A 16,195-nucleotide genomic window follows, 5' to 3' on the forward strand; every position below is an offset into this window, starting at 1 on the left:
TTTAACGAGCTGAGTCGAGCTCGGTGGTTTTCGACTCGTTTAGCTTGTGAGCCTAGCCGAGTTTCTACATAAAAATACGTATATCTCCTTGTATTAGTGGACTTAGGTCCCCGTGTCCATAATTTACGGATTGAGCTGGGCTTTATTATTATTTTCTTATGCCCAAACTCGTATTAGTGGACTTAGGTCCCCGTGTTCATAATTTACGGATTGGGCTGGGCTTTATTATTATTTTCTAAAGCCCAAACTCTTGAAATACAATAGAAAATAGAATAATAAATAAAATATAATTTTTTTTATGATTCCCCATATAAATGTAGTTTTTTTAATTGCTACGGGCTCAAACCGAAAACATTCGAGCTAAATCGAGCTCATCTTGGTTAGAAAGATCGATCTTGAGTCAAGGTCAATCTGGCTCATCTTGGTTTTGACCCCGTAGCAATTAAACGAGCTCTAACGAGCCGAGTTCGAGCTACTCGAATATCACGTGAGCTCGAGCTGGAGCCTCCATCTTGAAGCTCGACCGAGCTCGAGCTGGAGCATTTTTTCAAGGAGCCGAGCCGAGTTCGCCTGTACTCGAGCTCAACTCGACTTATTTATACCCCTAACACGATGAGTAATATTGTGAGACCTTAACCAATGCAGCGGGGCCCGAAAACCTCAATTGCCCTCTAGGACTGACATATGGGTAGGCCTGACATATGGATGGGCCTGATCAGGAAAAAAGGCCCATTAAGCTGGCATTGTTGAAGAAAATGAGGCCGAAGCTAATATTTAATTAATCCCCATTTAGACGGGATAATGAAATAGCTGGTTCAGCCTTCTGTAAAGAAGTCGGGTTTTTCCTCCTCCGCGGGGACGCATCGACATATTTCTCTTATTGGACGCTTACCATGATGTAGAGACATAAATCGAAGCGCACCATTGTGTGCGAGAAGGAGCTCATAACATACGCATAACAGTATTTAATTAATATCTATTATTACTATATATATATATATATATATATATAAGAAAAAAAAAGTGTGGTCTAACTTTCTCTTTTCGATATTACACTTGTTATATATATTTGAATTTATAATAATCACTGGATGAAAAATCAAATAATAAAACAGAAAAAAACGAAAAACTACCCATTAGCTCCTTTTCATATATACCACTTCTCCTATTTTTTTCGTCCATTCTCCACCTATTTCTACTCTCTCTCACCCTTTTCTCTCAACGACAGTCGTCTTTTTTCTTTATATCTTCTTTTTTTTTTGGATAAATTCTTCTTTATTTTGCCAGTAAATTCATCTATATTTTCAAAAAAACATAAACAATATAATTGTCTTAAAAAATTAGCCTTTTATTATATTTTAAATTTATTATTTTACATAATATCATGCGTAATGCTATTAAAATTTGGCACCATGCGTAACGCGGGTTACGTCTAGTATTATCATAATAATATAGAAAAATATTTAATGACCCAAAAAAAGCATGAATTTTGATCCCTTTTTAATTTTGTCACGAACTTTATTTTTGGCAAAAAAAGCACGAACTTTGATTTTTTTTTTATCTATTTTGCTGACTTAGTGGAAAACGGTGTCTACACGGTAAATGGTGTGATGCCACTTCAACAAAAATTTAAAAAAAAATTAAAGGAAAAAAAAAGTGAGAAAGGCATTGATCGGAGAAAGGGTGGGCCATCGCCCCTTGATTGGAGTCGTCAGTGACCCTAGAGGACACCAACAAACCTAATTAGGGGAGTGGTGGATGGGGCGGAATTGGGAGAATCCTCAAATTGGAGGTTTTCCTATTTCGGTCAGTGGAGCCTTGATCTCGGCCACCACCCTATTCTCCCTATTTCAGTGGATAGTACTTCGATCCACACCTCTTGATTGGGGTAGCCGACACACTCCGAGGTCACCAACGACCCTAATCGGGGTTATGGTGGCTAGCCGGGACTCTCAACCTTTCTTCAATCAAAGCATTTCTCTCCTTTTATTTTTCTTTAAATTCTTTATTATTTTTGCTAATATTGGTGACACTGTTTGTCAAGCAATCACTATTTTTCTCTAGGTCAGCAAAATTGTTGGAAAATGACAGAGATGCCTAACTTGATAAGAAAATAAAATTTCATGCTTTTTTTTATCAAAAATAAAGTTCTTGTCAAAATTTAAAAATTGGTCAAAGTTCATACTTTTTTGTGTCATTAAATCCTATAGAAAAAAAAGGGATATGTAGAAATTGAGCACATTGATGGGCCGTTGGCAAGCCTGGCCCACTTTGATGGGCTGGGCTATGTATGCACGTGGCTCTCACGTGATCCAGTGCCTCTACCGACTCTCCTGTGTCCCTCAAGGCTAACCCCACTCCACCCCACCCCACCCCACCCCACCCTTCTCTGCCTTCTCCCTTCTCGGTCTCGGTCTTCATCTTCGCGGAGCTGATTGGACCTCACCGTCCCTTCTCCGGCAGTAGCGCCAAAGCCCGTCGTCGCATTCTATCCTCGAAGGCAAGTGAATGTCTATGTTTCGCATCTGTAATCCGTTGTGTTTGTGCTGTGTGAATCGCTTTACCTGCCGATTATTTCCCTCGGCGCTGATCTTCTAATCCATCTGATATTTCGATCATTCTGATTATTGTTTTCCTGTTCTCTGTGATTTTTTTTGTTCATTTTGACGGCTACACATGGACTTTGGAGCTGAGATTGTAAATTTTTTTCGTTTGCCGTCTGTTCCATCAGTTTTATTTGCTGATAAAGGGGAGTTCTTCAGAAGCTTCAGCCGTAGAATTGACGATTTGAGCTGTGAAATCATCAGAAATGGACTGAGATTAGTCCGTTATGAACACTAGCATCATGTTAGATGATATATTGATAGGTCATTTTAGTATTAAGGAAATCAAGTATGAGAGAGGCCGTTGCGTTTGATATTGATACTTTTAGCGTTCTCCTTTTTGACCCCTTGAGGGGCCGACATTCGCTTTTCATCCCTTTGATTGCGACAAGGATTCGAAGAATCAGACCTATCTGTGTCATTATCTGGGTCAGTGAGTTATGTTTTCTTTCTGTCCGGTGGCAAGTGATGATCGGGCTGAGTCTGTCATGTGTTCTCCCAGCATAAATTTAGTTCAAGTTTGGGTTTTATTTTAACTTTATTTGCTTTTACAGTGTTTTGCGTCATGCTAGGGATTGGCATGGTTGAGAAACCATATCAATAGAACATGGCAATCCGCTCTGTAAGAGACAAGAATTTTCGTCGTCTTATATTCCCTTTCTGTCGTCTCTTGTCTTCAGAACTGAACACTATTTGGTAATTTTGCTCATCTGGGCAATGTGATGTGCTATTTGCGATTCCAATTTGTTGAGGTCATCAATTGATCATTGACATCTGGAGTTTGTCTAGTCTCATCAAATGTTCTGGACTTTGAGCCTCAATTTATATATGCATCTGCTCATCCTACGTTGTCCTAGACACAATTATCATGATGTTATTATCAATTCATGTGCTGAATATCTGTTTGATAACTGCAAATGCTGTGTGCACTCGATTACCTCGATTTAGCTTAAGCTAGCAATCTTGCCTAGGAGAGTCATGATGGAACCAAAAAATACCGTGAACCATTTTTGGGAGGACGTCTACTATGAGATTTGTCATTCATTTTCTCTGCTGTGTAGGGGTGTCTCTGTTTTATGAGTCATGTCAGTGTTTTGTTTAACAGAGGTTTAGTTATCGGAGTGCTTCCTGAAATATTCTTTAATCTGCCCTCCATATGCGAAATGGTAATTCCTTGCCCAGGCTGTTGATGTGTTAAGTTCAGATAATGTTGTTTTCTCTAATGAACTCATGCAAAAGGCATCTGACCTATCTTATGTCTCTCTCATTGTCAGTAAGATGGACACAGAGAAGGCCTCTCCTGCTGTGGTGAACAAACCACAGATCACATCATGTCGAAAGAAGAAGAAGGATGATGCAACCTTTCTGGAGGATCTGAAGGATCACGTCGATGAATTTATCAATGCATCCATGGACGAGCATAAGAGTTGTTTCAAGAAGACTGTTCAGAAGGTTCCCCTCCCCTCCTGATTTCCAACCGCTACTTTTGCATTTTAAAGTCTTCCCTCTACTGATCCAGGACCTTTACTTGCAGATGTTTGGAATGTCCAAGGTGGTTGCTGAAAGGAGTGCTGCTGCAGAGGAAGTCGAAAGCTCTCTCCCGCTTAGAACAGTAGTATCGAAATAGTACACTTTCACCTTTTGGTGGTTTTGTCAACATATGTGATGTTCTTGTAACTGTAATAATCCGACATGGTTCTCTCCGGCTTTTACGCGGCCTGGACCATAATGTGAGGTCATTCGGGAATGTATTGAGTGATTTTGTTCAGAAAGGAGGATGGCCATGGACAAAATCCAAGCGAGCTTCTGACTTAGCTGTCTCTCATCTCTAATGTAAGTGACTGAAGAGGACTCCAATTGCTATTCCCTATAAGCTGCCTAGCGCTTGGTAACCGGAAAGTTGAGGCAGGATTCACCAGTGGCTCACGAACCCACATGCTAGTTAGCGGTTCAGATCGTCACCCTGCAGCTCTGTTACTAATGTGAGTTTGTGAGGATGTGGGGTCTGGTCAATTTGATGGACAATTACATTGGATAGTAAACTGCCTGTTTTGAGTGACATTTCAACTCAACCTATCTTTAAGGATAACAACTGCACCGGAATCTCCAACCATTCACATGATATCGTCAATGCTACTTGACATGACGTCGATGAACTAGCTTACTATTTCGGGAGAAAAAAATAAAAAACGAGATGGTTAGGTTTGGATATTGGGTCCTAATCGATCGTGTTGCTTGGTGGTCGAACTGTATTAGCCAATCTAACTGGGGCCCCACCGTCCCTCTCGATTTGGATCAGTATTCTGCGGAGCGTTTGGAGGGAGAGCTCGAGGCACATGCAATCTCGTACAATGTGAGAGGTTGGTGAACCAACGTACCAAACAAGACCCTCCATCTCATTGGCTCACCTTGCCCTAAAATTAGGAAATGCCAACAAATGACCTGCCCGCATGTTAAGAGCTTTCCTGCGTGCGCCCCAAAACCAAGAAGTGAAATATGATGGACTGAGTTAGCCCTGTCACCATTGTTGAAACATGTGATGAGTACGTTCGAGATCGATTGACAAATAACGAGGAATAAAATAGAGAAAGAGAAGACCGCGCACACGAAATATACATGACTCAGAGTAAGAAGGGCAGGCGTCAATGTTACATCCAAGAACAGAAGATGATCGACGGTTTTCTAGTCTGCAATTTGTCTTCGCTTCCGCCACAAGTTCAATTTATATTTATTTAGATCGTACCGGGCTTCACAAAATGTGTAATTAATATCCTGATAATACATCGGGTCGGTCATAAATTCAAGCCGCTGTCAATGGGATAAGGACATAGGTCCCGCGTCTCGCTCGACTATATGATGAGTCAAATTCCATGGCATTTCTTGAGAAATGGGTAAAGCTGCACTCGATAATCTACAAAACCTTAAATCTGTCTGTGATATGATCCTCGTTTAGCAAATTATTATATGTGAAACAAGTAAAAATCATGTGATTCTTATCTGAAAGTTCCTCTTATTGGTAAACATGTTGGCCTGTCAAGTACACAAAAATGGATAAAGAATTAAATTAACAATTGGAAGAAATCAGCCTTTTGATGACTTAACTCCTCGAGCACTCTGTCCCTAACCCACTTGGCATGCACGTAGAGTTAACGCTTAAATGCTTCAAAGTCCTTTTGTATATATATTCCCCTTTTGCTTTTCAAACAAGCCTATCTTGTCAGCAACTGCACTTGGACCCCATTCCGAACTTGGTGGCAGTCGTCAATATCTCATCGACGGCGATTGCTTGCTGTCGATGGTTAAGTTGTTGCAGATAATTAGGCAACTGGCCCGCACAACATACATTCATGCACATCGCATCGACTACACTGAATAGCAGTTGTTGCTGCCATTGTTCTTATCGTTCTGTTTCGTACGGTTTTTCGTACGTAAAATGATAGAGAACGATGTATATTTTATCGAACTAAAAAGATCTTTCATGTCTTATGTGATAATATAAAGATCGAAGAACATGCAAGTTGATAATCTTTTTTATCATGGGAATGGATAATCTTTTCTTTTGCTTGCAAAGGGAATTCATGGGAATGGATAATGGAACATCTTTCTCTTTGAAATTTTCATATGCCAATGTTTAGCGATTTCTTTCTGATTTTGTCAGTCAGCTGCCTTACCATGAAACGACACTTTAGCAGAAATTAAGGATAAGGTGCGTGGGACTGCTAGTTGTTTAAGGTAACGTACTCTTGAGATGGACGTGTGGGGAGCTTGTTGGTCTCCCTCCTCCCTATTGTCTGCTTCTGGCTAAACTTTATACAAAGAGTTCTTATTGTTACTAGCGGACGCACATATACGCGTACTTACTTTTTCTGGTCCTCCGGACCATTGGATCAACACTTTCGGTGGATCAGAGGTCGATTCAATGGCCTGAATTTGGCTGGGAATGGTCCAGTGTTAATAAATTCCCATAAAAATGTTAGGTCTTTGTTCATGTTTTCTGGCATTTCATTAAATCTCACTGTTGAACTAATTAGTACAACCATTTCCTTTATGGCATGCTAATGTTATGGTTGTTATAGCCCTGTATATGTGTTTAATAAGTAAAACTCTTAAAGAAGTTAATGTAAAGTTGAAAGTGATTGAAGTGGACGCGCTCGTAAAGAGCCCGACAATCGCAGCCCTTTTGTCATCGTCGTAGGATCATCATCAGAGAATGAAAGAATTCGAGAAAGGGATGATGTTGAACTACGACACGGGAAACACTTAAATCACTAGTCATTCTTTCGGTTTCAATAATTAGTCATGCTAGTGAACTAATTAATCAGTACTTCGAGTCCACGTGATTAGGATTAGTTGAGCTAGCCAGCTACTTCATCATACATCAGTAGCAAGAACATAAATAATATCTATTCGAGCTCTCTCCTCCTCCTCCGCCATGGCCTCTCCGTTCATTGAAGTTTCAAATTTTTCATCCTGCAAATGGAGGCAACAGTTAGAAAGCACCCAGGAAGAAAAAGTTACAAAAAAACAAAAAAAAAAAAAGGATTCAAATCAATGTTAGGACTTCACTGAAGTGTTTTGCGGTACAGGAAGTTTCGTATACCAACCTTTTGAGCTCATCACCTATTCCCATGCTTCCCATCTCAGTGCTCCCTCTACTTTTACTGTACTTCGGGAAGGGAACTTGGCCCGACTCGATGTGCTTCACGTCCTCCACGAGCAGCTCGTAATGCGTCTTGACCTCCTCAGGGGTCTTGTTCCCTCCGACGGCCTTGGCGATATTGTGCCAGCGGTCAGGAGTCTCCTTGTCGTATAATGCCAGTGCCCTCTCGAAGGCCTTGTTCTGCTTCGCAGTCCAGTCAGAGGTCGAGCCCATCGACCTTGGAAGTCAAAACTAAGGAGAAGAAATTGTGCTTGGAGAATCAAAGAGCAGAGGAATGGTCTTGGCTTGTGACTAGAAGGGTTTGAGAAGTACTGGGCTTGCAAAAGTGTAAAATCTCAAGCTCTTTATAAGGGTTAAGTTGAGGGGGAGAGGAGAGGAGAGGAGAGGAGAGCGAGATGAGTACGAGGTGGGCCAGTGCCAGTTGGCCTACAAATCTCGTTGCATCAAATGCTTTTTGGGACTTTGTCTCCTTTGGAACCACAACTGGAGGAGGACAGTAAGGGTGTACTATTAAGACAATGGGAAAGGTTAATGGGAATAATGAATGTGTTTTATTTGTGTACTTACTTTCTTGCTCGACAGCTTCGCATACGGAAAGTGCCATATAAGTTTCCAATACAGTCTCTCTTGGGTGATTGATGTACTTCTTATCCTAAGTTGGGCACATATCGTTATTATTGTCTTGCAGAATTTCGGATTGTCGCGAACCTAATACGGTGGCTCTTGGACACAAATGCTAATGTACTCGGGATCCGGTGCAGATTCGTATATTGAAGTAATGGGACGAGTGAAACCAGCGAATCTGAAGTGATAAGATTTGATTTCGAACCCAAAAAATATCTGCCCCAACCTCATGGATGTACTCTACCATGTTGTTGGCTCTTGGCCAATAATATGCGCAATGGAAAGGGGTAAGGTAAGGGGGGAAAAGCAGAAAGGAGATTGTCTTTCTTCCTTTTTTAAATCGAGTGCTGAAACATTTTATTTACAAAGGGGATTTTGTGCAGATCTTCTACCCTTACTTGTTCTCTTCTCTTCTGCCGTGTATACTTCCACAGTCTTTGGTGGGTCAGCTTCAAACAGACAATATCACTTCACTGGCCCCGCTAGCCCGATTCGATGATTATCATCTAAACCGGCCGACAGTATTCTTAATATATCAGTTTAAGAATTTGCATGGGGATATATCCCGGAATGTCGTGCTTGCAGGCGCCATCCACCAGCCGGCTATGTTCGACGATTATTTTTGACTGGTCGTTATGGATAAAGATCGAGTCGTCCTCGTTTATTCTCCGCCATCGGGACAAGATTTCTTTGGATGTCCTTTCTTGTCCTGAACAACATTTCAAGCATTTGTAGCTGGCGAAACCGAAGGAGTACAATGAATGTGTAACACACCATTTTTTTTTTTTGGAGGGGACAAAAAAAAAGATTTGAGTCGTCAGCTTGATTTTGCAGTAAAAACACATGCAAATTATTTAGTGTCCCTTTATTAATGATGTATGGCACCTTTAATGATTCAGACCTCCAAATTCGGGCACTAATAAGCACAGTACATCATGCCAAGTTCGATTCGGATCCTTGAAAGTTCGAACAAAAGTGAGGCTGTCCCCGTGTTGAGAGGCCTTATGATTGCTGATGCTTGTAAGAAATGGAGCGAGTTACTGTGAATCCAGCCTCATAAAGCTACACAGAATCATGGCAAAAGATAACGTGTTTCTCGTGCTATTCTAGTATTTCAAATGCAGAAGCTAGGAATGTTTCAATCTCTTTTTTAATTAATTAATTAATTAGGATATAATACGAGTAATCATGAAAAGATGAATTGAGAGTCATAGTTTAAGTAGGAGGTAAAAAAAAAGACATCAGAGAAAAAAAAAACATCTTTGATGGATGCATGCGTATCTATGTATGTGGGGGATTGAATTGAAATGAAAGGGTCAGATATCGGTTTTTTTTTTTTTTTTGGGTAATTAACCCAATGGGGGGTTATATAGCCAATTGTAGGCTTCTGTTCCTTGCTAATGGAGTAAACAGAAGTTTTGACAGTACAAGGGTCCCATTCTTACCCAAGCTGACATCATTAAATTATTATCCAGAATATTTATAAGAAGATGAGAATTAAATAAATCAAAAAAAGAATTCGACTTTGTTAAAAAGGAGAAACACTGAAAATTGTTCACAGTTCTTCACCCACATTCCAAACTGTCATATCAATAGGAGGAGAATCATTGAAATAGTCCTATAAATTTGCCAACTCTTATAAGTTTCATTTTGATTTTTTAGTTTCAAAAGTTTGTCTCATTAGATAGTTTTAGTCCAAATTGTGATTGTTCATACACTTGTACTAATATGTACATAATGACGTCAAATATTTTTTTAAATGTCCTTAAATAATTACGTGAAATATATAAAAAAAATTAAAAATATTGAAAAAAAAACAAAATAAAATAAAAAATCACCCCAACCCGAGGCTGGGCCTCGTCGAATGCCCCCACCTTCTCGGGTGAGGTCGCCAATGGTGAGGCCCTAGCTCTGATAACCACCCAATTCGACAAGGGTTTTGTGGGTTTTTTTTCTACCTTGAAATTTTCGATTCCTTCTTTTTCTTTTTCCTTTTTTCTTTTGTTGGGGGTGGGGTAGGGTGGGGGGAGAACTAGAAGCCAAGGTCGACGACAATCACTCAACTCATCGAGGTTGCTAGAGGATGCTCTGGCAGTCGGCCACCTCGATGAGGGCGTGGTCACCAGTCCACAAATCAAACGGGGAAAAGGAATTAGCTAACCCCCTGCTACCATGGCTGTCGATCCCTGCTGCCGTGGCTGCCAATCCCATGCTACCCCGGCAACACACTTCCCCTTCTTCTTCTTTGGTCTGAGTTTTTTTTGCTTTGTTTTTTCCCCACAATTTTTAGCTTGTTAATTTTTATTACTTTGATTGGTGAAAACATTGTTATTTTTCTTTTTCTTTTTTTCAATTTGCTACTGCAATTGAAATTTTCTGCTGGGGAAGGTGGCTCGGGGCTTTAATTACCGGGGTCGGGCGCGAGACAGAACAGAGAACAAGGACATCGAAGAGTAGTTACAGTCGCCTTACCGGGCGATGACGGTCAACTACCCAAACCTAGACGCAGCCTGGCGTCTGCAACTCTCATTTGGTCTTAGGGAGAGAGATCAAAAAAAATACCCGTAGAGAGATGATAGAAGAATATTTGACGCCGATATGTCCACATCAATACACGTTAACGGACAGTCACGATTTAGACTATAAGTATTTAACGTAATAAACTTTTAGGATTGAAAAAAGACAAAATGAAACTTATAAGACTTGTTATCCAAAAATAGCAAATTTATATGACAATTTCAGTGATTTTCCCTATCAATAAGTTGTGAATTATTTCGCTTTAAAGAGTTTGTGATGGTACCCACGGGGTACAGTGCTATTGACCTCCATATGTTGTGAAGGATCTGATAGTCGGGGAGGTTGGAGTACGTATTATGTCGATACAACCGAATTTTACAGTTTGCTGCATCGTCTTGAACCAAATAATTAAAAGCGGTCTGGATGGACCTGATTGCTAGATGTTCATACTGGATTACATTGATCACTTCCAGGACTGGACTGAATGAGGGCAACTACTATTATTCGATACTATTAATGATCCTTTATAATTTCCTAAACACAATTGGAAATGTGTGTCTGGTGCCGTCTACACGTTATACAATATACAAACAAGAGAGAGAATAACACAGTGGTACATCTCTTGTCTGGTGATAAAAAAATTTCAGATTCGATACCCAGTGGAACTACTCGTGCCTCTTTATTAAATATTTAGAATTTTTATTTCAATGTACTAGGCTCATGGGCCTCCATTGTAACCGAAAAAAAAAATATACGAACTCAAGCTCCGTCCTGTTCTGGTATTCAGCCTGTACCTCAAAGGGCATCACTTCAACGAAAAATTCCCAAATGTCGAGAAGCTATGATCGGGCCACTCGGTGTCACAGCTGGCTTTACCAGAGGGTGCAAGGTAACCTGAAAGCATACAATATGTTCGTTCTCACACTCGATGTCGTCGGACTTTTATTTCTATCCTCTGAGCAAATAACGGGCGGTGCAGGGTAATGGTCAAGTCCGAAGGCCCATATGGGTCTTCTCCTCAATCCCAATATATTATCGATTTGATTGCTTCCGGTGAAGACACGCGCGCGCGACTATCGCATTCCGCAGTCCTATCTATCTTATATATACACATACATATATATATATATATACATATATATATATATGCCAATTTTGAAGATGTAAATGAGCTCAATTGGGCCCCCATTATGAAGAGATCCCTTTTGTCCTCCTCCTTCGGCCCATTGTCAACAGCAGCAGAGCCCTTGTCCTCCGAAATTCATGCGGACGGAGAAAGGCATTTGGTCGATCGGATTCAAATTATTCCAGGACACAAGACATAAGCGCAGGGAGTTTATTCTCCCTTATTCATGAACACCCCATAAGTCCATGAATCCGTATAAGTCCTCAAGCACATATATGGGTGACCTCATCAAGTGCTACGCGCTCAAGGAGAGAGTCAAGCTTACGATCTCGTGAATTACTCACAAAGCGTACGTACATCTTAATCACTCGTGATAACCTTTGGAATAGGTAATGCAGGAAGATATTTACTTCTAGTAAATCGTCCACTGCTTGCAGCTATTGCCGCGGTTGGTCATACTTCGACGATCATATACGATGCAGAGCTTTTCCCCCCACTCGGCACAATCTTGTAGGGGGGGAGTGGGGACCGATGACTTTACACCAATAAAGACAGACACGTGGTCCGTTTCGGACAGACTGATCACCCAGAGTAGGTCTCAACAACTACAAGCGGTGGCCTCGTAGGCTCCAATCGAAGCTACTGAGCTCATCATTAATCTTAACGATAACGATACCGACAATAAGGGGCGGAGCCAGCTCATTAATTGGCCTCAACTTTGAATTTTTTTAAAATTTTACTCCAAAATTATATAAAATTAATATTTTATCCTAAAAAAATCATTTATGTACTATTTATATCGAATAACATTTTTTACCTGCTCGACGAAAATCCTGTCTCCGCCCCTGCCGACAATCGAAAAGCTTAAGGGTCCTGGTCCTGTAGTTGGGGCTCGGCTCAGTCAATTAGATGAGGCCTTTCATTATGCTCATACTGGACACGAATATGGATCAAGGGTCTGGAGTGGGCAGACTGACCCCATAATAGCTCGCCAACTTCTTTAAACAAAACACTAATCTTGAGCCAAACCGAATAGGAGGAGGATATTAAGCTCGACAAGATTCAACAATGACGTGCTGCGAGATTAACCCCATCGCGAAATCAACACCATCAGTAATCGGGGCCTTTGCTCAATTTTACTTGGACTCGGTCAATCAGATGGATGAGACATACAATCTCAAGCGAATTTTCCTGGACTTCAAAATATTATTAACTAATACATATAATTGAAAAGATATCAACGTCGTAGATCGGAGGCAGGCGGCAATGACGCCGATACCAATCCATCGTTTCGTGTACAACGTACGTATAATTGACACTTTCTACACATTTCGTTAATGTTGAATATAATTTTATGAGATTGCTTTCGCATGTATGGATTGAATTGGATAATAATACGCCAGTGAAATTGAAATATCGAAGCAAAGATAAGAAGCTCAAACAGAGAGAAATGGCAAAACGAAGGATCTATACTTCATTTCAACTCAATATAGTTTTTTTTTTGGCAGTAACACAATAACCATCGATCAAAAAAGCAGAGCACCCACAGAACACAGAATCCATAACCATGACCATAACCATAACCCAAACGGAACTTCTTGACTATTAGCTAACGGAGCAGAACGCCACCCACCTAAAACCCTCCCCACCACCAGAGAGTAGAGACTGACTAGACGCGAACAAATCTAGCTCCTCCAGTTTCCTTCGGAGGCACCGCCGCCCCTCGAGTACCTAGACCCGCCGCCGTAGCCTCCCTCGCCGCCGCCGTACCCGCGGTCACGGCTACCTCCGTAGCCTCCGCCACCGTACCCGCCGCTGCTGCGGTTGTAACCGCCACCACCGCCCTCGCGGCGGCCACCGTATCCGCCTCCACCGCCGCTGCGGCTGAACCCGCCGCCGCCGCCGCCACCGCCACCGCCGCTGCGGGACTGGGCCTCATTGACGGTGATGCTCCTGCCATCGAGGCTCTGGCCGTTCATCCCCTCGATCGCATCCCTCATGGACTTCTCATTGCTGAAGGTGACGAATCCGAAGCCACGGGACCTACCGGTCTCGCGATCGTTGATGACCTGCGGGCAAATCGAAAGGGAGGAGGTCAGATCCGCCACGATCGGCGGACTTACGACAATATAAGGGTATTGAAACTGTGGTGTATCGATTCGATCTCCGTCTCTGATGAAAAGATGAAGATGAACGTACCGATTCGAGTCACAGTAATTAAAGATCAGATCAGAGAGAACAGTAACACAGTAGAGAGAACATGAGTAGTATCAAGTAACACAAACGGATCGGATCGGGAGAGAGAGCAAAAGGGATCTCGTCAGATCCGATCACCGCCGCGTCAACGGACCTTCGATTCGAGGATGTCACCATAGGCACTGAAGGCCCGCTCGAGGGACTGGTCGTCGGTGGCCCAAGCAAGGCCGCCGACGAAGCACCGGAACTCAATATCAGCTGAGGCCATGGCAGTAAAACGAGGAGGGAGAGATTAGAGAGGCTTGGAGGGGAATTACAGAGAGAGGCTAAGAGCTGAATGAGATTTTTGTGGGAGGAAGAAGGTGGCTTTTATAGAGGGCGTTAGGGTTTAGGTGGGGGGGTGCGCAGTGCGCACACCGGGGTTAAGCGGAGCCAACCATGGTTAGCTAGTGAGTAAATGGGGCCCGTGAATGAGGGGGTATGTTTGGTTGCGGGGAGAGGTTATCCCATAGGGTGAGTTGGATCTTATTCTTTTCGTGGGTGTCGTGCTGATCCAAAACAGCTCACGGCTGACCAGAGCGGGTAAGGTTGCCAGCCAACTTGCCAAAAATGAATTGAAAGATTTATCTTTTCTTTTTCTCTTTTTCCTCTCATTAGGATAGCACCATTTTCAATGAAATATATTTTCAGTAAGCAACTTTATTTTACCTTTTGATCCTCCTCCGAATTGTTAAAACAACCGTAAAAATTAATTTTCGAAATTGATCGTTTTCTATGTATTATATTCAGTGAAGCAACTATGTTTTACCCCTTCTAATCCTTCTTCGAATTGATAACACAACAATAAAAATTGATCCTCATTGTTATATATATATGTTTTACCACTCTATCAAAATATAATATGCGTGAGATTGTTTAATGTTGAACTTTATTTCATTCTTTTTTTTCCCTCAATGTAGTTAGTAGCTTGCCTTTTCTATCTAGATTCCCTCACTTCAACATGTAATTACTTGTCATTTATATATCTTTGTTAAGGTACATTTAATATCTATCTTAATTTAAGTTATGAAAAATTCTATTTTGCTCGTACCATTTATGTTTTATAATATAATCACTAGTCATGTGAGGACAAAAAAAAAACAACCATTATTCTACCATAGATGACTTATGGCTTATGAAAGCCGAAAAAGTCTTCAAATGAAATTCGTAATTAATACTGCAAATTAACTTGTAGTTTAATACGTGAATGGAAACATACACATTTTACTGAGATGACGACTATAGAAAATACATGTCGAGTAAATCGGGAATAAAAATGAGATACAATAAGATAAATTTTATCGAATTGAAACTGAGCTACATGCGCCTCCCCGTTTCCGCATATAATTTTGCTGAGCATCAATCAAATTGGTCATCATAAGAATTCTCACGGTGCGTTTGGTTTCAGAATTAAAATAATTTTGATTTTGATTGTGGAAAAGAACAAAATATTGTGTAGTGTGTTGAGTTAAAGTTAAAGTTAAAATTTTTAACTTAACAAATGTGTATTTTTGTTGTATAGTGAGTTAAGTTAAAATTAAAATTAAAATTTTTGTGATTTTAACCCTGAAAATAAACTGACCATCAATATCCTACGCGTCGTCGTTATCCAGGTTATGGTTAGCCTTACAGCTGCAGCCAAGCATTGACCAGAAAATAACGAGGCTATTCGGCTGAGGTATGTTTCCTCCTCCTTCTCAGGGTTTGTAATTTAACCGCGGTTGACTCGGGAGAGACTGACGTGAGGAGAGGGGAACGCAAAGCACCGCATGCTCCGGCGGGGCCCAGTGTCACGTGACACCCAGGCAGATATTTTACGCCCTTTTCTTTCCGAAATATCTGAGGGTTCAAATTACGATTCTGCCCCCCCCTCCCCCTCACGCTTCCCCTAGAGGAGGAAGTTAAGGATAGATCCGCTAGGCCTCTCTTTCCATGTCCTTTCCGTCGGCACGTGGGCCCCCCCACAGAGCCAGCTTCTCCTTACCAAAGAAAGAACGCTCGGACTGGGCTACACTAGCCCAGTGCATCAGGGCTGATACTTGTGCCGGGTTCGGAGCGAGGCACTCGAAAACCGAGCTCAACCGGTTCAGGCGATCTCAATTCGAATCGCATAGCATTCGCATGCCTGATGGTGAAGCATCATGTTATACTCCCTCCAAACGGCCTTAGGGCCCCGGTCCTTCCCCCGAAACATGATCAAGTCGCAATTGTCGGACTGCCAGCTCTGCCGTTGGGTTTTCTCATTGGTGTTCAGAAAAACTGTGAATGGAAATTGGGCAAAAAATTCTGTGACAGTTCAGTAATAACAGGAGGGAGAAAGAATAAAAGAATTACAAAAAAAAAAATGGAAGATAAATAAGGTCCCACCGAGATTTGAACTCGGGTTACTGGATTCAGAGTCCAATGTCCTAACCACTAGACCATGGGACC

The 16,195-nt window shown here is 41.5% G+C and overlaps 3 protein-coding genes and 1 non-coding gene across 5 annotated transcripts; 1 reads left to right on the top strand and 3 right to left on the bottom strand.

The window, feature by feature from the left end:
- The first annotated feature begins 2,323 nt into the window (after positions 1-2,323).
- LOC116202411 lies at positions 2,324-4,662 on the top strand. 2 transcript variants are annotated; one of them, XM_031533955.1, is made up of 3 exons: positions 2,324-2,500; positions 3,878-4,055; positions 4,138-4,662. In XM_031533955.1, the coding sequence occupies exons 2-3, from the start codon at positions 3,882-3,884 to the stop codon at positions 4,228-4,230; spliced, it is 267 nt and encodes an 88-aa protein (XP_031389815.1). In that variant the 5' UTR covers positions 2,324-2,500; positions 3,878-3,881; the 3' UTR covers positions 4,231-4,662. The 2 variants fall into 2 exon arrangements, with proteins under 2 accessions (XP_031389815.1, XP_031389816.1); XM_031533956.1 differs by lacking the exon at positions 2,324-2,500 and adding an exon at positions 3,709-3,769.
- A 2,056-nt stretch (positions 4,663-6,718) lies between these two features.
- LOC116205110 (transcription factor RADIALIS-like) lies at positions 6,719-7,602 on the bottom strand. Its single transcript, XM_031537593.1, has 2 exons — positions 7,208-7,602; positions 6,719-7,073 (listed from the first exon to the last, which is right to left on the bottom strand). Exons 1-2 carry the CDS (start codon positions 7,474-7,476, stop codon positions 7,049-7,051), a joined length of 294 nt encoding a protein of 97 aa, XP_031393453.1. The 5' UTR covers positions 7,477-7,602; the 3' UTR covers positions 6,719-7,048.
- Positions 7,603-12,981: 5,379 nt separating this feature from the next.
- Positions 12,982-14,086, bottom strand: LOC116205109 (glycine-rich RNA-binding protein-like). The gene is made up of 2 exons (XM_031537592.1): positions 13,881-14,086; positions 12,982-13,599 (listed from the first exon to the last, which is right to left on the bottom strand). The coding sequence occupies exons 1-2, from the start codon at positions 13,992-13,994 to the stop codon at positions 13,216-13,218; spliced, it is 498 nt and encodes a 165-aa protein (XP_031393452.1). The 5' UTR covers positions 13,995-14,086; the 3' UTR covers positions 12,982-13,215.
- A 2,037-nt stretch (positions 14,087-16,123) lies between these two features.
- TRNAQ-CUG lies at positions 16,124-16,195 on the bottom strand. Its single transcript has one exon. It is a non-coding gene; the product is annotated as a tRNA-Gln (tRNA).

This window comes from Punica granatum, chromosome 4, assembly GCF_007655135.1.
Source record: "Punica granatum isolate Tunisia-2019 chromosome 4, ASM765513v2, whole genome shotgun sequence".
Classification (NCBI taxonomy): Eukaryota; Viridiplantae; Streptophyta; class Magnoliopsida; order Myrtales; family Lythraceae; genus Punica; species Punica granatum.

What these genes read in the sequence shown, in the direction of transcription:
- LOC116205109 (XM_031537592.1), bottom strand. Translation starts at nt 13,994, where the DNA reads ATGGCCTCAGCTGATATTGAGTTCCGGTGCTTCGTCGGCGGCCTTGCT. An exon ending in GTGACATCCTCGAATCGAAG is followed by an intron (nt 13,600 to 13,880) that starts GTCCGTTGACGC and finishes ATTTGCCCGCAG; the next exon opens with GTCATCAACGATCGCGAGAC.
- LOC116202411 (XM_031533955.1), top strand. Translation starts at nt 3,882, where the DNA reads ATGGACACAGAGAAGGCCTCTCCTGCTGTGGTGAACAAACCACAGATC. An exon ending in TCAAGAAGACTGTTCAGAAG is followed by an intron (nt 4,056 to 4,137) that starts GTTCCCCTCCCC and finishes CTTTACTTGCAG; the next exon opens with ATGTTTGGAATGTCCAAGGT.
- LOC116205110 (XM_031537593.1), bottom strand. Translation starts at nt 7,476, where the DNA reads ATGGGCTCGACCTCTGACTGGACTGCGAAGCAGAACAAGGCCTTCGAG. An exon ending in ATAGGTGATGAGCTCAAAAG is followed by an intron (nt 7,074 to 7,207) that starts GTTGGTATACGA and finishes CTCCATTTGCAG; the next exon opens with GATGAAAAATTTGAAACTTC.